The sequence below is a fragment of the Bos indicus genome, chromosome 6, assembly GCF_029378745.1.
Source record: "Bos indicus isolate NIAB-ARS_2022 breed Sahiwal x Tharparkar chromosome 6, NIAB-ARS_B.indTharparkar_mat_pri_1.0, whole genome shotgun sequence".
Lineage (NCBI taxonomy): Eukaryota > Metazoa > Chordata > Mammalia > Artiodactyla > Bovidae > Bos > Bos indicus.
In genome coordinates, this window is record NC_091765.1 from 3,652,652 (window position 1) to 3,675,457 (window position 22,806).

Sequence of the window (22,806 nt, forward strand, 5' to 3'; positions counted from 1 at the left end):
TCCTCCTACACTAATTCCATGTGAAGGGCTCCATCTTTCTCAGTCCTGATGCTCTGACCCCAGCACTCTGCGTTCTGAACGTCTCGTGAGGTCTCCTGCTGTAGCAGGGTCAGGTGCAGGCCTTCCAGCCTTGCACGGCCTTCCCTGGCGTTCCAGCCCACTTTCTCCGCCAGCTCGCCAGCTCACATCACCGCCTGGTGTGTCCCCTGATCCAGCTGCTCTCTGGTGATGAGGAAAGATCTGCATCTTCCTACTGCTGAGCTTTCCCTGAATTCTAAAAGCCAGTTTCCCTTCTTTATATCACTGCCTGTCAAAATCTTTTCATCCTTTAAGGCTCTTTTGGGTGGGATTTACCTTTTCCAAGAAGCTTTCCCCAAAACTGTCTTCCACTACTTGTCAGCTTAGAGAACCTCCTCTGAACCCCCGTGTAACACCTGGACCTCTCCTAAGGTCCTTGTCACATTCTACCTTGCTGCTGCTAAGTCACTTCAGTCGTGTCCGACTCTTCGAGACACCATAGACGGCAGCCCACCAGGCTCCCCAGTCCCTGGGATTCTCCAGGCAAGAACACTGGAGTGGGCTGCCATTTCCTTCTCCAATGCATGCAAGTGAAAAGTGAAAGTGAAGTCGCTCAGTCGTGCCCGATTCTTAGCGACCCCATGGACTGCAGCCCACTAGGCTCCTCCATCCATGGGATTTTCCAGGCAAGAGTACCGGAGTGGGGTGCCATTGCCTTCTCCGACATTCTACCTTAGCTTGTGATTATTTGTATTTTTTTTCCCTACATTGTTTGTAACTTGAAACCAGGGTCTGTATCTTTTCTCCTTTCTCAATATCCTGTAACTCCCAACACGTTGTGCCTTGTGAAGAAGTGTTATTTGAATAACTTTCGTTTCAAGAAAAAATAGGTGCACTAGTTTTTAAAAAGTGAGGAGGATTTTTGCATCTACTTTATCATGTTTAGGGGTAGTATGCATTGTTGGAAATAGTAACATTTTCATATTGTAAATTTTGCATTTTAATAAATGGTTTAATAAAATATTTTTTATGAGGCAAGGAATTGAAGTGACTGGGGATCTGGTTACAAAGGTTTTTGAGAGAGGGGGCATAGGAGCCAAGGTGTAATGGTTTGAACATAATTGCAGGCACGGATGAGGAGAGCATCCTGACTCTGTTGACATCCCGCAGTAATGCTCAGCGCCAGGAGATTGCTGTGGCTTTTAAAACTCTGTTTGGCAGGGTAAGACCATACTTCCTCCCAAGGTAGAACTGTGAGAGCAGTTTATCTTTTAAGACTGGTTTGAAAATCTACTGATATTCTTTTGTAAATATCATTTATTTTATGATCCTGACATCCTGTTCCCCCTTTTTTTCTTTTCTAGTTTCTTAGTTATGAGCTGTTGGTTAAGATGCTCACCCAGCTTACCTTCATGTGATTGATTTTCCTTGTTTGACACCATAAGTCGCTGAAAGATCTCATGGTGCTAACAGCCCTCTTCCCTTCTGTGTTTCACACTCAGGATTGTTGTATTATCTCCCAGGTGTAAACCTGTATTGCAGCATGTTTTGTTATGACGCAGTCACAGTCTGGTTCCGTTGGAGTGATGTTTTAATAAGTGATTTTTAATTCATTGGTTTAAATATTCTTACTTGATTAACAACTCAAAGTAAAAACTAAATTTGTTACTAAGTGAATTAGTACAGACATGAAAAGCTGAATGTACTTTTGTTATTCTGACAATTTTTGTTCATTATTTCAAGAAACAAATAAAAAGGGGAAAAAAAAAAGAAAGTATTTTAAACACAAGTTCTGGTTGCCTGTGTACTGAAACTGAAATGGATGCAAAATACTGCTTTTATCTTCGAAATTACACAGACAAGTTCCCCATAATAGCAACTGTCCTGCAGTAGTCAGGGGCATAGTAATGAACATATCTGTTATGTCCTGGAATACATAATCTGTTGTGTTTTAGAATGTATTCTGTATTAGAACACAGTATGTTTTGTATTGTACTATTATTGATATGGAGAGAAGAGAAAACATTGTTTTGTTTAGATTCGATAGGCCAAATTTTGTTCCTTGTAAAAATGCATTTATGATTTTTTGGGGGGGTATTTTTTTTTTTTTGCAATAGACATGCTTCTCAGAACAGTATTTTTAAAATATTTTTAGCTTACTTTAAAAATAGTCAGTTTTTAAAATCTCTGAAAGTAAGAAAAACATCTTAAAAACAAATACCTTGACACATGAGTGTCTTTACTTTGCCCAAGTGGTAGGTCAGATTTCAAAAGTACAGCTGGCAAAGCTATAGGGTATTGTTTAGCTCATGCATCTTACTTGGAGATAGCAACATAAAGAATTCATTAGCACAAAGGGTTGTCGTTCTTGTTTAAGAAGAATCTCCTTAAAGTTTCTACCTGGTTCACAACTTTATATTTTCTGTCTACTAGGACCTTCTGGATGACCTGAAATCAGAACTGACTGGAAAATTTGAAAAATTAATCGTGGCTCTGATGAAACCCTCTCGGCTTTATGATGCCTATGAACTGAAGCATGCTCTTAAGGTAAAAAGATGAGTGCAAGGAATATTCTTGTCATGAATAATATTATTTTGTGTTGGTAATTACTTGATGGTGTTTTTTATATTAAACTGATTTCACTGAGGGTTTCTTGAAGGACAGAATTGTAGGAGGCAATAAGAAAAGGAGGGAAAACAATGATAAGTGTGTTATTTAACCCTTTTGTATAGTTAACTCAATGTGTTTTTTTTTTTAAATTTTTAATATATTTTACAGACTTTTATGTTTTATTTCATGCTTGTTTCCTAATTTTGAGATATGTTTTGAAAATGTTACAGATTAGTTATTCAGTCCTTTAGTTTGGAAAGTTACCTGATTGGGAAACAATATTGTCAATAGTTTTAGCTAAGATGAAGTTTTGAAGAGAACTTTGGAACTTTGAGATAAGAAAGATTTTCTAGTACCCTTTTGTACTTTTCTGTACTTCTGAATACTAAAGTGAAGCAGCTGGTAAGCTTGATATAATTTCATTGTAGCAAGTAACTTAAATGTATATTCCCTTGCCTGGTGTTTGGAATGTTGTATAAAATATGACTACATTGAATAATTTGTTTAGGTTTATGGGACTGGAAGTAACTCAGCCCTTAGTGTCTAGGTTTTGCATGAGCAAACTGAAATTAACAACTAGATCATCATGTAAATCAGGTGGAGGGAAGAGAGTGCTTGTCAAGTTAGAACATTTCTATGCTGCTTCATTTTCTTACAGTGATTCTCTGGAATAAAGAAAATCTTTTTTCAGCCTTCTGAAGTGTTAGTAGTAGCTAAAATTTTGCCAGAACATAAACGTAGTTTTTTTTCAGTGTTTCATTTTTGGTAAAGAAACAGAAATATAAAGAAATCAAGTCTTCAGTATGTTACCTTTTAAAATTAAGTTCAGCTGTGTCATTGCTTGTATCTTCTAGTTTAGCAATGTAGATAAGACTTTTGTCAGGAAGGAAAACAAACTATAATTACTTTTCAAAACTAGAGACAGCAAGTGCCACTTCCTTTATAGTGACCCAATAACTGATTCCTAATAACTAAGCCATGCTACATTTATTGTTACTTTCATTATAGAGTTTCCCTGTGATCCATAGAGCACTTAATTTGAAGGCAGAGTTGCTTATCTTTTGAGGTACATATGATATAAGTATCAGTGTTCGTCTGTGTAAATTTATGTAAATTTTTCATTTTAATATTTTACTATTTTTATTATTTCCTGTTTCATTAAAATGTTTCATTTTTAAACTATTTAGAATTAAACTGATAAAATTACAAATTTATGTGATCTGTTGTATATTAGGTATACACATAACATACAGTAAACATTTTTTATTAGACAAAAAATGATAAAATTGTCTTTAGAAAGAAAATATGAAATTTTGTATTTCTATAACTAATAGAACTCATATACAAGAAGTGAATGTTATATTGGATAATATTTCTGTATATTTGAAATTTTAATAACAGCTATTCTGAGAAAATCCTTTTCTTTTTAATCTTATTAGCATTTTTTTTTTTTTCTATAAAAAAATAAATCTCCAAACAGGGAGCTGGGACAGATGAAAAAGTCCTGACAGAAATTATTGCGTCAAGGACACCTGAAGAACTGAGAGCCATAAAACAAGTGTATGAAGAAGGTAAATGTTTCGAATTATATTTCCCTTCATTTCTACTGTCACTGTTCCATTTCTCTAAAGTGAATGCAGTTCTTTAGCGTTCCAGGAGGTAGACCATGCACAAATGGATGAGTGAGTGAATGAGTAAACAGATAAGCAACAGTTCAGAGTAGTTTCTTTTTCAGGAGGAAAAGACTGCCTTTTTTCTGTACCTGTAACTATTCTAGTATTTGTAAGAACCTTCTGATGAGGATGGAGCTTATTTTCACACAGGATTTACAGTCAGTGTAGGAATATACAGGTTGTCTCTTTTACACTAAATTTAAGCTGTAAGTGGTCCTTCTTCCTTAAAAATACTGCTTTATGTTAGTAGAAGTTATGGAGAAGGCAAGGCACCCCACTCCAGTACTCTTGCCTGGAAAATCCTATGGGTGGAGGAGCCTGGTAGGCTGCAGTCCACGCGGTCGCTAAGAGTCAGACACAACTGAGCGACTTCACTTTCAGTTTTCACTTTCATGCATTGGAGAAGGAAATGGCAACCCACTCCAGTGTTCTTGCCTGGAGAATCCCAGGGATGCAGGAGCCTGGTGGGCTGGTGTCTATGGGGTCGCACAGAGTTGGACACGACTGAAGCGACTTAGTAGTAGTAGTAGAAGTTAAAAGTTACTGAAAAGGAAACCTCGCCCAAATCAGAGGTGATAATGTCTGAGTACATGAACGTTGTTTTAGCTAAGCACAGTACTCGACTACTCTGCATTTTGACTTTTCTTTTTGGTGTATTTTCTTTTTTAATAAATTTTTGGGTGTGTGTTGAAAAAAAAAATCTTTGATTTGATCTGAAGCATATCCTGTTAATGGAACCAAAAGAATGTAATGAAAGGTAGAAGTAGAGAGTTCTTTTCTCATCAGATTTTCCGTAGAGGACTCTGCCCTCTGCCTGGCTGAGGAGGATCAGACCATCCAGGCTGTCAGCTCAGTCAGTAGGCCTCCAAGCCTAGTGCCTGCGGCTTGGAAAACAGGTCCCTGTCTCACCATTAGTTTGTTCATCTTAGAAATGACACTGGAACCCAGCTAATTAGAACTGTGAAATCTGTGGCAACTAAATAATGACCTTTTGAAGTGCTGGGTCTTTCTTTCCTGTTCCTGTTTTTATCGTTGGATAGGTCCAAGCCACTAAAGCAAAGGGGCTATATGTATCTCAGCTGCAGCTGATCACTGTTGATTCTTACCTGGTATAATATTCAGATATCTCTTTGCGGGATGTTGACACTGGTGAGTGAGCCTTTGTACTGCTGGATGGCAGATGCGGTGCCCTAAGAGCATAGTAACTGTGTGTGGTCTGTCCATTCCCTGTGTTCGTATGCGCTAGCTCTGTGTCCAGCAGTGTACTGGCTGTCATGAAGGATGCAAAAGATGCTCCTGTCCTCAAGAAGTTTGCAGTCTGTTTAGGGGTTAGAAAAACTTCAAGAGTTACAGGCTAGTAAAGTTCAAAACGTGTTTAATGCAAGAATTCACTCAGAGAAGAGAAGTCATTGTGGCTTTGGGTGTTAAGGGAGGTTTCACAGTGCAGTCGGACACTGAGCCAGGGTTTGCAGGCGGGATAGGCTTTGCGTGGGTGAAGTGGGCATTTTCGGTCCCGTGCACCCTCTGAGTGCTGTGCTGTGCTGTGGAGACAGGGTTGAGGGACAGAGAAAACCTGACTGGTGGGGGGATATGCACGTCCACTGTGGAGATAGGCTAAACGGAACAGCTGCAGTCAGCCTCTGTTACAGGTGTTCTCGTACGGCTAGAGTAGAAGCTTGAGCTTGCTTCAGAGGCACAGTAAGCTCCTGAGTGGATGGTGGGGTGACAAAAGGGACAATTGAGGGAGGGGGGAGACTTAAGAGACTGATTAGGTAGCCGTATTAGGGGAGGTAAGCTGGCCAGTTGTGGCTCAGCCTAGGTTGGTGGGAGGTATGAGGCAAATACATCAGAAAGAGGAGAAATATTTAAAAGCATTTGATGGTTGATTATATATGTATAGGTGTTGGAGTAAAGGAAGGAATAAAAAATTCCTTCAAAGTTTTTGTATTTGAGCAACTGATTGAAATAGATATATATCTCTTTTGTACTTCTAGAAGTAGAAGTTTCAAGCTTTTAAAGTTTGTCTCCTTTCAAATAATGAAGTATTTAAATGCCTTGGAGTAACACCTTCAGTGGGCTCAGTGGTAAAGCATCTGCCTGCCAATGCAGGAGATGCAGGTCTGATCCCTGGGTTGGGAAGATCCCCCGGAGAAGGAAGTGGCAACCTACTCCAGTATTCTTGCCTGGAGAATTCCATGGACAGAGGAGCCTGGTGCGGTATCGTCCATGAGATCACGGAAGACACCATTAGCAACAGACTTTCACTTCAGTACCTTCAGTAGCTGTTCCTTTAATAGTAGCTGGTAGAGAGACAGTGAAAGGTGCCTCTAGACTTGTGCAAATCCTGGTTCTCCCCTTTGCTGTGGTTTTATGTTGAACAGCTGGAAATAGAGGGGGGAAAGACATGTTTTAAAATATCCCTGCTGTCTCTAAGAAATAACTCTGTTGTAGAGGAGAAATATCTTGTTAGGAAAAGGCCATTCCCCAAAGGAAAAAAACTCAGAATATTAGAGTTTATTAGACCTTAGGAGATGAATCATGTAAAATATTTGAAAGGAAAGCAAAGCAAAAATGTGAAGTTAAGATTGATTATATTTTAGAGGCTTTCCAGCACCATCTGGTATCTACAGATGAATAACTGCATTGGTTGAGAGCATTTCTTAAAAGACTAAGTCATGATTTAGGTTTGAACCAAATGCTTTTGGGAGACTATTTTCATCCAGCCTGTCACTCAAAGCATTTACCCTTCAGTCTATAGAGCACTCAGAGAAGGATAAACTATTACGCTAATCAAATGTTTCTTCTTCCATGTCTCTTCCATTTGATTCACGTGGCAAGATACCCTTTTCTAGTTGACAGAAGCTGTAAATAAGTGACATTATTCTGTTGCAGAGTATGGCTCGAGCCTGGAAGATGATGTGGTGGGGGATACTTCAGGGTACTACCAGAGGATGTTGGTGGTCCTCCTTCAGGTATTGGCTAGAGACTGTTTGTGGTTTGACTAAAAATCTAAAGCTGGACCAGTCAGAAACTGGTTAAGTAAGGCCACTTAAAATTCTTGTAATTATTTCTGGTACTTGCTTGATTCTGGCTGTGTGGTGCCAGTGTGTGTTTGTGTTTCAGCATATCTGACCTGAATTCTTAATAGCTAACTCATAGTTGCTCCTTTTTTTTTAATACCACTATCCTCTTTTATTCATAGATTTTAAAACCAAAAGGGTTAGGTTGGTTTTGAACAGTGCTTGTGTGATAACCTAAAATATTGCAGAATTGGTAAGATCTTAATAAAAGCATATTATTCCTAAGAGAAAAAGCTTTATGTGCATAACTCTCTGGTGGAACTGTTGTTTTTTTTTGAATGAAAATGCTCACGTTATCCAATAATGTGACATATCTCTTCTAGGCTAATAGAGACCCTGATGCTAGAATTGATGAAGCACAGGTTGAACAAGATGCTCAGGTAAGTGGGACTTAGGTGATGACTTTACTATGACAGAAATGAAAAGAAAACCATGCTAATGGAAAACCATGACATCTTATAATAGCATCTAAAAGTAACCTAATGGGTTATTTACAAATCACAAGACACATGTAAGTCAATGTCGCTCATTTTGATCTGGACAACAAGATATTTTATCCCAAAGCTGAAACAGAAAAAAATAAATTGCATATAAATATTGAATTCCACCTGGATGTGTTACTTTTCTTTAGATTATGGAACACACCCCAAATAGAGAATTTTACAGGAAAACCAGGTGTTATGAATGCTACTGGCAATGTGGCAGTCAGTTTCTTGGCAGGAAAAGACAAAGAAAAAATAAAGTATTTTAGTAATACATGGTGTTTTATTACATAAGAAATGACACATTATTGTAGTATTTGAAGATTCCATCTCCTTTTCCTTGATAGAATTATAAATAGAATTGTCCTTTTGTCAGTTGCTCTTCAGCAACTCCCTAATGACATTTTTGTAGCTAAGTTGCTTTTAAATCCCATTATAGTCTGAATGTGGTTTGTAAAGTAGTCAAATGTAGGAAATAAGTGTTGCGAAATTTGAAACATGAGACCTGAAAACTGGAAAATGTTAACAAAGGAATTACTTGGGTTCCCAGAGGCAGATACCCTAGTCCTGTCTCTCCGGTCACGTTTCCCACATAGGCTAACCTCGGAGATAGTGTGGGTTTGGTTCTGGACCACCACCCGAAAGTGACTATCAGAATAAAGCAAGTGACAGAAATTGTCCTGGTTTCTCAGTGCATATAAAAGTTATGTTTACACGATACTTCAGTAACTGTGCAGTAGCATTATATCTAAAAACAGTGTATCTCCCTTAAATGAACAGTGCTCGAGCTCAGTTGCAAAGTTGTGTCCAGCTCGTTTCAAACCGATGGACTGTAGCCCACCAGGCTCCTCTGTCCATGGGATTCTCCAGACAAAAATACTGGAGTGGGTTGCCGTTCCCTTCTCCAGGGGATCTTCTCAACCCAGGGATTGAATCTGTGTTTCCTGCATTGGTAGGCAGATTCTTTACCACTGTGCCACCTGGGAAGCCCTAAATAAAAATACTTCATTGCTAAAAAAATGCCAAAACAACTACATAGTAACATCAAAGATCACTGATCACACATCACCATTACAAACATAATAATAATGAAAAGTTTTGAAATGTTGTGAGAATTACCACAATGTATGTGACCCAGAGAGACAAAAGTGGGCAAACATTGTTGGAAAAATGGTTCTGGTAAACCTGCCTGACTCAGGGTTGTTTACAAACCTTCAGTTTGTGAAAAATGAAATATCTGTAAAGCATGCAATAAAGAGGTATGCCTGTAATAAAATATAAAATTTTGATTGTTATTCACCATTGAAAGAGAAAAGGCTATATTCACTCCTCCAGTTGACGGTTCTCTGTGAAGCAGCCTTTGGATGTGTGATCTGACTTTGTTAATAGAAAAGAGGAGAATGTTATTCTAATCTAAATTGGGTTGATATCGTTATGGTGTTAGGATGCTATCATCTGTGTGTGGCTGGAGAAGGAAAAGGAAATGAATGTGTGCGGGGGGCTGTTTGAAGTATTTGACGTTTTCCTCATTATCCCTTATAAAATGCAAACCTGCTGTGTCCCATCTCTGTTTAAAACCTTAAAAACCTTCAGTGGAGCCGAGTGTCTGCAGGATAAAGTTCAGGCCCCTAAATGTGGTTTTATCATCTCTCGCTTTCTTACGCCTCCAGCTTTCTCCTCCCGCCCTGCCTCCGCTCCGTCACCTCTTCCTCCTCAGGGCTCAGCCCTCCTGTTGGCTCCTTGCAGGTCGCCCTGCCCGACGCCCACGTGTGCTGGGTGCTCCTTGCAGGGGAGATGGGAGCATCTCAAGCTTCCTGTTACCGCCGTGCCACCTGACCTGGAAGGTGCCAGTTGACCTGAGTGCCCACCCAGGGCATACGATTAGCACTCAGTAAAGAACTAATGCGTGAACCAGTGCATAACTCTAACATAGAGGGCATCCTTTCCATTCTATAAATGAGGAAGCTGAAGCTCAGGGGTTTGAGAAACAAGCCCGTGGCCCCCACTGAGTCACAATGGAGCTGGAATTTCCACCTGGGCTTATCTGCCTCTGAAGCCCTTCCTCTCACACTAGACCACAGTCTTGCTGTTCTTCCCTGTTAGTTCCTCTCTCTTATTTCTCCCTCTCCAAAATGTGCTTATTAAAATAGATTGGAAGGAAAGATACAGCTTCGCCTTGGCCTTGAGGGAACAAAGCTGACGCAGCCTGCACACTCGTACTCCCCGACGTTAGGGCTTTGAGCGTGGTTGAGATGAGCCCTGTGCCTTCTGGGCGGGCGTTGTGTGCGCTTCCGTAGGAGCCGTGCTGGTCCTCACACTCTGAGTCTCAGGAGTGGAATCCTGGCTGCTTCTCAGGGGCCGTGGGCACCGTGAGAGGAGCAGCTTCAGCCGTCTCTGGTGCCCGCAGCGAGGCCTGCGTTAGTGGGCGGGGGGCTGCTGGTGTGATGGGAGCCCTGCTGCAGGGTGAGGCCATGGAGTGCGAATGGGACATTCTCACCTCCGTTTCACTGATTCCTCTGCTCGGAGCACGCACTGTAAAGACGTGCTTCTCAGGCTTGCAGTGTGCCTGTAAATCCCTTGAAAGTGAAAACTCACTCAGTCAGTGTCTGACTCTGTACGACCCCATGGATGGTAGCCCACCAGGCTCCTCTGTCCATGAGATTTTCCAGGCAGGAACACTGGAGTGGGTTGCTGTTTCCTCCTCCAGAGGATCTTGCCAACCCAGGGATTGAACCCCGGTCACCTGCATTGCAGGCAGATTCTTTACTATCTGAGCCACAGGGAAGCCCCAGTGAGAATTTCAGATTTCGTAATTCAGAGTAGTCCAAGACAACTAAAGGGCCCTTTCATAAGCTTTTGAATTTTTTTTCTCTGCTGATACCTGGCACCAAGACGATTCTTATTATTTCAGGGATTTGGTAAGCCTTAGTGAGTCATTCACCTGGCAATTGAACATTCTGTAGATAATTCACTTGTTTAAAAAACATTTTTAGTGTGTTGATCTGATTTTACTTCTTCCCGCACCAAATCTTTGTTTTATACTTTCTGTGGAGAGAAAGTTGAGCTCTTAAAGGAAGGAGGGACAAGGGAATCAATATTTATTCAATTCCTTCTATTGATTGCCTAACACTGTTCCATGAATTCATCATGTGAGCTATAGAATCCCCATCAGTAACTATAGAAACAGTATTCCTGTGTAGTATTCACTGAGGCTTAAGAAGCGATTAAGAATTCATCTAAGATAAATAAATACAAACACAGATAAATACAAGGCCCAGGTAAATGGCACCCCACTCCAATACTCTTGCCTGGAAAATCCCATGGATGGAGGAGCCTGGTGGGCTGCAGTCCATGGGGTCCCGAAGAGTCGGACACGACTGAGCTACTTCATTTTCACTTTTCACTTTCATGCATTGGAGAAGGAAATGGCAACCCACTCCAGTGTTCTTGCCTGGAGAATCCCAGGAACAGGGGAGCCTGGTGGGCTGCCATCTATGGGGTCGCACAGTGTCGGACACGACTGAAGCAACTTAGCAGCAGCAGCAGGTCTTTTTTTGATTCCTAAACCTCTGTATTCTTCATGGGAATCGGAGGTTATCACACTGCTTGGGGGAACTGAAAAGCCCCTTCTTAGAGAAGCGGGAGAGTGAGGAAGTGTGACGATCCCTCAGCTAAAACAGCTCCATGGATATTGGGCCATTTTAACCCTTACCTTAAGATAAAATAAAAACTTTAAAATATTGCTCTGATGGTGCCATCATTATTATTGCATATGATTTATTTAGTATTAGGTTTTTTTCTTAATACTTTGGATGTGCTGGGTAGCTTGTGGGTTCCTAGTTTCCTGACGAGGTATGGACCCCATACCCCCTGCTATGGAAGTGCCAAGTCAACCCCTGGGCCACCAGGTTCCCTAGGAGTAGTTTTAGACCAGATAATGATCCCAAACATAATTCTTACAAGAAAATTAGGGGACTGTAGTTAAAAATAGTCATCTCACCAGTTAATTCCATGCAAGCTATAGCTACTAGAGAATAACCCTAGAAATATAAAACAATTGATAAGAAAGGAGAGCTTCAGCAGTGCATGCATTATTGTACAGGGTGAGTAATTCCCCACTTTTAAGTGTTAATGTATGTGTATATCTTATGTATATGTGAGAACATTCTAGAGGTAGTAGCCAGTATCTTCAGAAAGTTGATCATTCTTGGTAATTTAAATTTCCTTATTTACATTTTTTCTCTGTTTTATAAAATTTATCAATGAATGTGTTATTTTATAATTAGATTAAAAAAGTTACCTTAAGAGGTCTGTACCATCCTGATATGGTTCTAAAGTTTAGATACTTGCAAGACTCTTGTAATAACTTTTTAGTTTTGAAGAACATGCTCACATGACCAGGATTGATACTGTTTATTTTAATCATTAAAATAAGTTAATTTCGATATGGGGTGTGAATATGTTTTTCCGGAAGTGTAAAAGAAAATAGATCGAGCAGTAGTATCACCTGTATTCTCAAACATACTGTGACCAAAAATTCTGCATCCAAACACGTGCTTTGATCACCTCCTGTCATTTGTTCGCCTCCTGTGGGCATAAGGACAGCTCAGTAGTAGTCTCAGCAATTGCATTTGGCTTGCTGTAATAGTATACTTACCTTGAAATGATTAAAATGGTAGTATAGACATTATAGGAGAAGGTAATGGCACCCCACTCCAGTACTCTAGCTTGGAAAATCCCATGGGCGGAGAAGCCTGGTAGGCTGCAGTCCATGGGGTCTCAAAGAGTCAGACACGACTGAGCGACTTCACTTTCACTTTTCACTTTCCTGCATTGGAGAAGGAAATGGCAACCCACTCCAGTGTTCTTGCCTGGAGAATCCCAGGGACGGGGGAGCCTGGTGGGTTGCCGTGTATGGGGTCGCACAGAGTCAGACACGACTGAAGCAACTTAGCAGCAGTAGCAGCATAGACATTATACAGATTGATTCTTTGACTTTTAATGAATTACCAACGTCTCAATATGTGGACTCAGATTTAATGATGATGTTTGTGAATAATTCTTTCAGCAATGATAAGAATATTGGAGAGTATATTCTTTTGCATGCAAAAAAGTAAATATAGACACTCAAACTATTCAACAAATGTATGTTAAGTGCCTGCTGTATGCCAGGCACTGTGCTATAGTCACAGCCTTTAAAAAAATTCATGTAATCTCTTAGAAATGGGAAAACTTTTTGTAGCTAGCATTTGATAAATTTCAGTTGTAAAGAGACTATGGAGTTTCATCATATATTATTGAACATCTGCAGAGCAAGCATAACACACGTCACAGACCCCTTCCTGGTCTGTGAATGGGTGGTGTATGAGCAGCGAGGTAATCAGGACTCCCCCCCCTTCCTGGTCTGTGAATGGGTGGTGTATGAGCAGCGAGGTAATCAGGACTCTCCACCACACATGTCATTACTCTTGAATGATTACAAGTCATGGTAGACGCTTTGGAAGCATTTAACCGAGCACTGTTCTGCTTTACTGTTTTGACCCTTTAATTTTTTGCGGCAGAGTTCAGTGGTGAGCTTTGAAGTGGCTCCAAACTTCGTGAACTGAGTTTCAGAGAAGGAAATATTAGAATTGAAATATAAATAGGAGTCAGGCAAATTAATATTCAGGGAATACAGCACATGTGTGATTAAGAACCTGGAAATGAGATGGGGGAACAATTTATTTGAATTTTTTTTAATAGGCTTTGTTCCAGGCTGGAGAACTGAAATGGGGAACAGATGAAGAAAAGTTTATTACCATCTTTGGAACACGAAGTGTATCTCACTTGAGAAGAGGTGAGTGAGAAAAATGTGTATGATACAGGTACTTTGATTAATTTTGAAAGTAAAGAGCCAGTATGCCAAAATACCTGATGCATAACAGGCTTTTACTGAATGAATCTGGTTTGTTTTTTTCTTCCTTTGGTGACCTTGGGAAATCTCATCATTCTTTTTACTGCCATTGTAGGTTTTACAAAACTCGAGACCCTTATTCACTCTTTGCTGTCAGGGTAACGAGGGAGATAGGCCACTAGATTGTTATTCATAGTCACACATCACGGAGCTGTAGGTGGTACCTCAGAGCTCTGCTCTGGATTTTCATCGGTCCTGCTAGCGGGTGGTAGTTCAGTTGTGAGTAACAGGGAACCCTGCTGAGAGTGGCTTTAGGGTGGGGCTCTCTGTCGGGCGTTGCTTGGGTGGTTTGGCAGACCCAGGCTCTTTCTGCTTGCTGCTCGGCTGTTCTCTGCTCTGGTTCTTTCTCATGCTCCGTACCTCATTGTCACGAGATGGCTGATGTTGCTCCAAACGTACGAGCCGTTTTCACAGCAAGAAGACAAGGGTGAACTAATCCTATTCGTCCATTACTTTTAGTTAGTAAGGAAAGAGAAAGATTTTTCAGAATCCTCTCCAGCAAATTTACCTTTGGGTCTTATTGGTTATAACTGGTAAGGAGGGGCTGGGAAATGAGTGAACAACGAACATTTATAATCTGTTGTTTTGAGCTTGGCACATTGAGACTCTGAGCAAAATCAAGGTTTGTCAGCAAGGATCAAGGGGAAATTTGTGTTTGGTCAGACAGTACTTGGTTAGAGTAAATGTCTTCTTTCTGGAAAGAGTGGTTCCTATGTGATTAAGAAACTGTCTTCATGTTTTCTAGTGTTTGACAAATACATGACTATATCCGGGTTTCAAATTGAAGAAACCATTGACCGGGAGACTTCTGGCAATTTGGAACAGCTTCTCCTTGCTGTTGGTAAGTAATTTTATAATGTATATAATATTCATTGTGTTAAGAGCTAAAGTATTTTATTCTGTTGAAGCTATATGTAAAAAATAACCATCAATTTCTTTATATAAAAAGAGAACTTAATCATGACATACGGGTGAAGCAAACTCCTTGATTTCCAATTCAGAATCTGTTTTGATGTTGCAAAAAAGTGAAATATCTGGTTATTTCATTTTCTCTTATGGAAACACTAAGAGAATTTTTTTTTAGAAATCACTTTGAAGTGGCATTAAAAATATTAGTATTTCATTGTGAACTTGAAGTATGGGCATTGTTATCTCAAGAGGTAAACATTTTTCTTGTAAATGTTATTTCTGATACCCATGGAGTTTTTTCTTTAGAATACCATTGTCACAGTTTTGAAGCACACTGAGAAGTTGGGATCTGATTTAGAAAAAGTATCTTTGCTATAATGGAAAATGTGATAGTGGTTATTAACCTGAGTAAGTAGTTTAGAATTTTATTTTAGCTAAATATTTTCAATAACGTGGAAAATTGGAGGCCCAAGTTTGTGCATTTTACTGTAGTATTATTACATACTTTCCAGATCCAGGGAAAATCTAGTTTGTAAGTTTTCTGTAGTCCCAGTTTTTATATGGGTTTGGAGTGAACCTCTGTCTGCTGTTGTTCCAAGTATATGGTCTTGAGCTGAAGTTTTTGTGCTGTCTGTCTTCTGAAAAATAAGCTCAATGTGTGCACAAACCAGCAGTAACAGTAGCCTTTCATTTCAATCTGTAGTTAATGAATTTTAATAGAAGTCTTTTAGATAGTCCATTCAAAATAGAATGCACAGAAAAGTTATGACAGTTTTAGTTACCAGTAGCTGTTTTTCTTAAGTATTGGAAAAGAGAAAATACAGCCTCCAATCAGCGATTTGTTATTTTTGTGTATTAAGTGTTCCTGTTCTTTTTTTGGCCATACCATGCAGCTTATGGGATCTTAGTTCCCCAACCAGGGACTGAACCCAAGCCTTTGGCAGTGAGAGCACAGGGTCTTAACCACTGGACCACTGGGGAATTCCCTGTTTTTGAATATTAAGGAACTTTTATGTGATAGTTTCTGAAGCTAGTGGACTTACGTTCTGAGGAGTCCTAACATAACAGTAGATGTGTACACGTTCAGGGAAGGTGCTCTTCTGTTTGTCTGGGTGTTTCTACCAAAATGGGCAAGTCTCACACGGCTCTGTGTGAATCATGGATGTTATAGAATACAGAGGGAATACCTAGATTAAGATTACAGGCAGATAGTCCGAGGTTGGCAGATTACATAGGGTCATGGTGTACATTGTTTGCTTGAATATATTGAAATGAAAACTCCTAGGAGATCTGTATAATTCGTGGGGATGAAGAAGGTTGTGGCTTAACGGCGCAGGCTGCCAAAACTTCGGCAGAAAGGTGGTCATAGCAGAAAGGGGGTGACAGCCGTGCAGCAGCCCCTGTGCCGCGTGCCTTTCTGTGTAGACTTCAGAACTCTGAGGAGAACTCAGGCCACCGTCTGTGGAGATGCTCTGTGAAATCAGAGCAGCTTGTGAATGAGCAGCTCTTTGACCTGCGTTACTTTCATACTTGTGTTTAAGAAGAGCCATAGGCATGGGGCACCTTTGATTTTAATTACTTAATCCTTTTCACATGAGAATAGCATGTGACCATTATATTTATTTTCTTAGTGAAATCCATTCGCAGTATACCTGCCTACCTTGCAGAAACCCTCTACTATGCTATGAAGGTAAGTGCATGCCTTGAATCTTCTATCTAAATTATCTCTGTAATATGTTCTAGAGAACAGACCTTGAGGTTTGTTTTCCCCTCCTTAAAACAGGTGGTTGAATTCTACTACTTGTTTTACTTTATTGACTCACCCAACTCAGGAGAGTTTGATGCTATAATTGATATTTTTAAACAATGTGTGTCTCTCTTTTTCTTTTTCAAAGGGAGCTGGAACAGATGATCATACCCTCATCAGAGTTGTGGTTTCCAGAAGTGAGATTGATCTGTATAACATCAGGAAGGAGTTTAGGAAGAATTTTGGCACCTCTCTTTATTCCATGATTAAGGTAGTAAAACCTTTCTTTAAATTATGTTTGGGAATCCTCAGCAGGACAAAAAATAACGTGGAAGATATGGATGGGAGAACCCGATTCTTCTGTCAACTTTAAAATTCTAGTGTTGTGATTAGAGCTCTGAGGTACAGAATTTGGCATAGTGTCTCCTGAAGTGCAGATGCTGGCTCCCGGGTGAAGGGTTGGCTCTTGGTGAGGCTGAGGCTCCAGGTGAGCTTAGGAGCGTTATTTAGTAGTGGTGACAGATGACTCACTAAATCCAGTCTTGTCCACAGTAATGTTTGTTCTTTTTGCCTTTTATCAGTTCCAGCTGTCTTTATCAGTTTCTCCTTTCTTTTATTAATGTATCGGTCTTTTCTTTCTTGTCTGTTATCACCTGGTTTCTGGTATTGGTTCATAGTTCAGCAAAGAACCAAACAGGTCATATTAAGTATAAGTAAAGAGCTTAAGTATTGCTATCATTTTTGTTCTTTTAAAAGCAAGGGACACTGGTTTGTGATTAAATTTGGCTTAAAGCCTTCTGAGTTTTTCTTCTCCCTTCCTCCCCCTACCACCGCCACCCCCTCCCTGCCGCCTTTGTTCCTTCCCTCCTTCCTTCCTGTCTCTGTCTTTATGTTTGATAAAGGGGTATGTGGGTTGTGTGCAGAGCAGCGTTTCAGTTGAGCAAGCTTTTTCCTTGCGTGCGTGTGTGAGATGTGGCTCGGCTGATGGGCACTACAGAGTCCTCCCGGTGACTCAAAGCTTGAAACATAACCAATCACACATATCTGTGCATGGGACAAGCAGAGGCAAAATGTACCTTGCCCTCCTGTCTGAGGCAAAGCCATACAGCCAGGCAGTCCCAGTGTGGCCCACCCACCATGGCCAGACGTATACCGTGTGACAGAGACTTAAGTTTGTTCAGAAATCTTGAGTTGAACATGGTATAAAAGCTTACCTGTTCGCTGTGTTACTGGAGGGGAAAACACACTTAACTGTCTTAGACAGGACTGAGCTTTTAAGGGGTAAAATTAAAAGGTAAACATCAGTCTTATCAGTAGGATACTCTCTGTAACATCCCTGATGTAAAATCACTTGGAAAAAAGTCGTATGAATAAAACATGTTACCAGATCTGTCTTAATGTTTTCTTTTCTGTGGCTTCTGTGAGTTATGAAGGTTAACGGAGTGCATTTGGGTTTCAGGGGGACACGTCTGGGGACTATAAGAAAGCCCTCCTGCTGCTCTGTGGAGGTGAAGATGACTGACGGGAGCCTGGGGAGCCGCCCCTCGCCTTGTCCGCCCGGCACCACTGCCTTCCTGCAGCGCAGCTCACCGCACTCTGCACGCCAGTGCTGAGCACACTGCCTTCCTCACGCTAGCATGCTGTGGCCAAAACATAAATGTTGTAGAAGAATGTAGCGGTGCTCCTTTCTGATCTTTAGTTAAGATCTTTCTCTTTAACTGTTGTAGCACTAAAGTGTACTTATGTTATTAGGACTAAAGTCTGGATCATTTATATTTTCCTGTAAGAGGCAGACTGCTTTCACCCTTTTTAAAAAGCTTCATTTATATTAAATTGATAACCATATTACCTTAATCGGAACCTTAGCCTTGAAATTGTGAACTCCTAGAAGTGTTATTAATCAAGTTTGCTACCAAGTTAAACCAAAAAAATTATAATGGTTGTAATCAAAAGATTAATGAATAATAAACATATCTGTCTTCCTGAATTTCTCATGGGTGTATGTCTAGAAAACTTACTTGATTTACGTATTGAACAAGAATATATTTTTTTCAGGCTAATCAGTTGACAGTGTTATCAGTTGACAACTGAATTGTCAAAAGTTATTAAAAGTTGACTTTTGGTTGAAAAGCATGAAATAACAACACTGCAGAATGAATTTCCTGTGCGTAGGGGATGAGGGAGGAGTTGAAGCTGGGGGGCTTCCCTGGTAACTCAGACGGTAAAGCACCCGCCTGCTGATTTGGGAGACTTAAGAGATGCTGGAGTGGGGAAGATCCTCTGGGAAACACAGTGGCTTCCCACTCCAGTATTCTTGCCTGGAGAATCCCCTGGACTCTCAGAGGAGCCTGGTGGGCTACAGTCCATGGGGTTGCAGAGTCAGACACAAATTACCAACTAAGCACATACATAGCATGTAATAAGCCATTAAGCGTTCTCATTTATTGGTAGCATATTTATGTGGGCTAACACTAGTTGCTTATTGGAAAAGTTGATTTAAAAACCTAAACTAAAAAATAAAACCCAAACATTCCTGATGTGAAAGTCACTCGGAGAAAAGTCATATGAATAAAACATGTTACCAGATCTGTCTTAATGTTTTCTTTTCTGCGGCTTCTATGAGTCATGAAGGTTAATGGAGTGCATTTGGGTTTCAGGGGGACACGTCTGGGGACAGCCCTCCCTCCGCTCTGTGGAGGCGAAGATGACTCATGTGAGCCTGGGGAGACGCCCCACACCATGTATATCTTGTCCATCTGTATATCTTAAGTAGAAAAATGTCTGTTCAGATCCTCTGCCCATTTTTAAATCAGATTATTTTTTGTTGTTACTGTTATTTGAGCTCTTCATATATTTTGGATATTACCTGCCAATATTTTGGATATTAGCCCCTTTTCAGACATAGGATTTGCAAATATTTTCTCCCATTTGTAGGTTGCCTCTTAATTTTGTTGATGGTTTCCTTTGCGGTGCAGAAGCTTTTCGACTGATGTAACCCCATATGTTTATATTTGCTTTTGGTGTCCAGAAAATCATCACCAAGATTGATGTCAAGGAGGTGGCCATCCGTGTTTTTCTTCTGGGAGTCTTGTGGTTTCAGGTCTTGCATTCACAACTTCAGTCCGTTCTGAGTTAAGTCCTATATATGGTGTAGGCCCAGTTCTACTCTTCTACGTGTGGCGTCCAGTTTTCCCAACACTGTATCCTGGAGAGACTATTCTTTTCCTATTATATATCCTTGGCTCCTTTGTCGAACATTAATTGACCATATATATCCCTGGGTTTATCTCCGGGCTTTCTAGTCTGCTGTGTTGATCTGTATAAACTATATGTCTGTTTTTATGCCAATAGTTGGTGTTAGTCACTCAGTCGTGTCCAACTCTTTGTGACCCCATGGACTATACATCAGGCTCCTCTGTCCATGGAATTCTCCAGGCCAGAATTCTGGAGTGGGTTGCCATTCCCTTCTCCAGGGGATCTTCCCAACCCAGGGATTGAACCCAGGTCTCCTGCGTTGCAGGCAGATTCTTTACCATCTGAGCCACTAGGGAAGCCCTTTAAGCCAATGCCTTACTGTTTTGGTACCATAGCTGTATAATATGGTTGAAAATAAGGAAGCATGTTGTCTCCAACTTTGTTTTTCTTTCTCAAGATTTCTCTAGCCATTTGGAGTCTTGTGGTTACATAAAAATTAGGATTGTTTGTTTTATTTCTGTGAAAAATGCTATTGAGATTTTGATAGGGATTGCATTGAATCTGTAGATTGCTTTGTGTCACATGGACATTTTAACAGTGTTAATTATTCAATCCATAAGTATGGAATATATATCTTTCCATTTATTTGTGTCTTCTTGAACTTCTTTCATTAGTTTCTTAGAATTTTCACCTCCTTGGTTAAGTTTATCCCTAAATATTTTATTTTACTTTTTTTGATGCGGTAGTAAAGGATTGTTTTTTTAATCTCTGGTAGTTTGTTATAGTGTATAGAAATGCAGGGGCATTTTGTATATTTTTTTTTTTATCCTGTAGCTTTACTGAATTTGTTTATTCTAGTAGTTTTTGGTAGTGTCTTTAGGGTTTTCTTTTTAGTATCATGTCACCTGTAAATAATGACAGTTTTACTTCTTTCAAGCTGCTGTCCCTGAGCAGGGGCAACCAGTCAAGGATTGATTGATTGTAACATTCCTGTGGGACATTTGCGTGCAAGCCCCAGTGGCCACCAGAGCCAGGCAATCAGGAGGTGTCTCGTGAGTAGCAGCTTCTGTGACTGCTGTGCCAGACCAAGTGTGCAAGCAATCCTGGGAGATCCTGGCAGTCTGGGGCAAGGCGGAGTGAGTGTGTGTGCAAACAGTCCTGGGAGATCCTGGCAGACTGGGACTAGGGGGAGTGAATGTGCAAGCAATCCTGGGAGATCCTGGCAGTCTGGGGCAAGGCAGAGTGAGTGTGCTGGGGTGAGGTTTATGGTGAGACTGTGTCTCAGTCTCTCCTCCCAGCTTCAGTGTAGGTTTTTCCTCATTTGTCTGATGCATAGGAGTTACTTAGCTAGGTGTTTTTTTTTTTTTTTTTTTTTTTCTTTTTCATCTCCCATAGAGGAAAATTTTCCCTTCTGAGCTGTAGATTTAGTGTCCATTAGAGAAGATAAATTCAAGATCCTTCTATGTCGCCATTTTGAACCAGACTCTTGGTTTTTCTTCTTTTTCTGTTGATAAGGTGAATTACATCAACTGATGTTGTTGACTTAAAAAAGATACACAGTGTGAGAGATGGGAGTTAAGTTTTATTTGGAGCAAAATGAGGACTGCCACCCTGGAGACGGCACCTCAGATGGTTCTGAGAGACTGCTCCAAAGAGGTGGGGTGCGGGGGAAGGTCAGTTTATGTGATTCTGGTGAAGGGAGAGTTCATGCAGTCAAGCACTTACTGCACAAAATGTTTTCTACTAGTGATGAGGAGGTGATGTCACCATGAAGGGATTTAGTACTTTTATTGGATATGAAGAGATGCAAGCATTGGGCTCATAAAATCAATTCCTGAAAATAACTGGTACACCAGTTTTCCTGGAGCACAGAGTGCCTCATTCCTGTTGTCCACCCTGAACTCTTCAGGCATGTCAAAGGTCAACAGCTGCAGCGCACAGGACTCAGTCCCCACGGAGGTAGATGGCAAATGTCCTTGGTGAGCTCCAGATTTTTGTCGACAGTTTTCAAATCTTGAATGATCTTGCATTCCCAGGATGGAACTGCACTTTGTCAACAATGCTTTATCGTTTTTATGTATTGCTGGGTTTTTTTTCTAGTACTTGTTTGAGGGTTTTTCTGTGTTCGTGTGGGATACGGGACTGTAGTTTTCTTGAAATACTTTTTTGTCTAGTTTTGATACCACAGTAAACCTGTCCTCATAAAATGAATTGAGAAGTATTTCTAATCTATCTTGTGTGGGTTTGTGTAGAGCTGGTATGAAAAATTTCCTGTTTCCTTTTATGTTTGGTGTTTAGTGGGTTTGCCATTGAAGCCTGTCATGAGCTTTCTATTTTGGGGAGAAGGGTAGTTTTAAACTACAAATTAAAATATCTATTGTCAACTTGAAAAAATACGCACAAGCTGAAGGTTGAGAGTTACGTTTTCTTTGGCAGGAATTTTTAGGACCTCAGGCCTGGGTGATAGCATCTCAGAGAACCCTGAGAGAACTGTTCCAGGGTATCAAGGCAGCTGGCGGGGAGCCAGGTTATATAGAAGTCTAGCAACAATGGGCAGGTAGTCTGAATGTCAAAGGATCATTGTTAAAGAAAACCAAATACCTCAAGAAATTTGGCACTTCTCTGTACAGGAAGATGCAGGAGTCTGGGCTCATTGAGATCACCCCTTGGATATGCACCCTGGCTCTCTCGGGCCAGCGCCTCCTGTTCTCACACCCTGAGCTTTCTTGGTGCACACGGCAGGGAGCAGCTGTGGTCTGTACCTGTTGGATGGCAGGGCTCCCTCTCCTTCCTGGGTTTCCCTGGGGTCTCAAAGGCTCCCGTTGAAGGGCCGTGGTCACTGATGACTATGACATCCTTTGTCTTATATGGCAGGAAATATTCCATTTCTCATCCATCTGATTTTTAATATATAGACATCAGATATCATGAAGTTGTTCAGTCAGTTCAGTCGTTCAGTCATGTCTGACTCTTTGTGACCCCATGAACCATAGCACGCCAGGCCTCGCTGTCCATCGCCAACTCCCAGAGTTTACCCAAACTCACGTCCGTTGAGTTGGTGATGCCATCCAACCATCTCATCCTCTGTCATCCCTTCTCTTCCCGCCTTCAATCTTTCCCAGGATCAGGGTCTTTTCCA

At 40.7% G+C, this 22,806-nt stretch overlaps 1 protein-coding gene across 2 annotated transcripts in view; it reads left to right on the plus strand.

Annotated features, from left to right (window-relative positions):
• Positions 1-19,058, plus strand: part of ANXA5 (annexin A5) — a 33,390-nt gene extending 14,332 nt beyond the window's left edge. For both annotated transcript variants that reach the window (XM_019962196.2, XM_019962197.2), the window contains 10 exons: positions 1,146-1,240; positions 2,452-2,565; positions 4,109-4,199; positions 7,194-7,273; positions 7,705-7,761; positions 13,606-13,699; positions 14,562-14,657; positions 16,357-16,415; positions 16,621-16,743; positions 17,932-19,058. In XM_019962196.2, coding sequence (XP_019817755.2) covers positions 1,146-1,240; positions 2,452-2,565; positions 4,109-4,199; positions 7,194-7,273; positions 7,705-7,761; positions 13,606-13,699; positions 14,562-14,657; positions 16,357-16,415; positions 16,621-16,743; positions 17,932-17,994 — 872 coding nt within the window. In that variant the 3' untranslated portion in view covers positions 17,995-19,058. The remainder of the gene's footprint in view (positions 1-1,145; positions 1,241-2,451; positions 2,566-4,108; positions 4,200-7,193; positions 7,274-7,704; positions 7,762-13,605; positions 13,700-14,561; positions 14,658-16,356; positions 16,416-16,620; positions 16,744-17,931) is intronic.
• Positions 19,059-22,806: the final 3,748 nt, after the last annotated feature.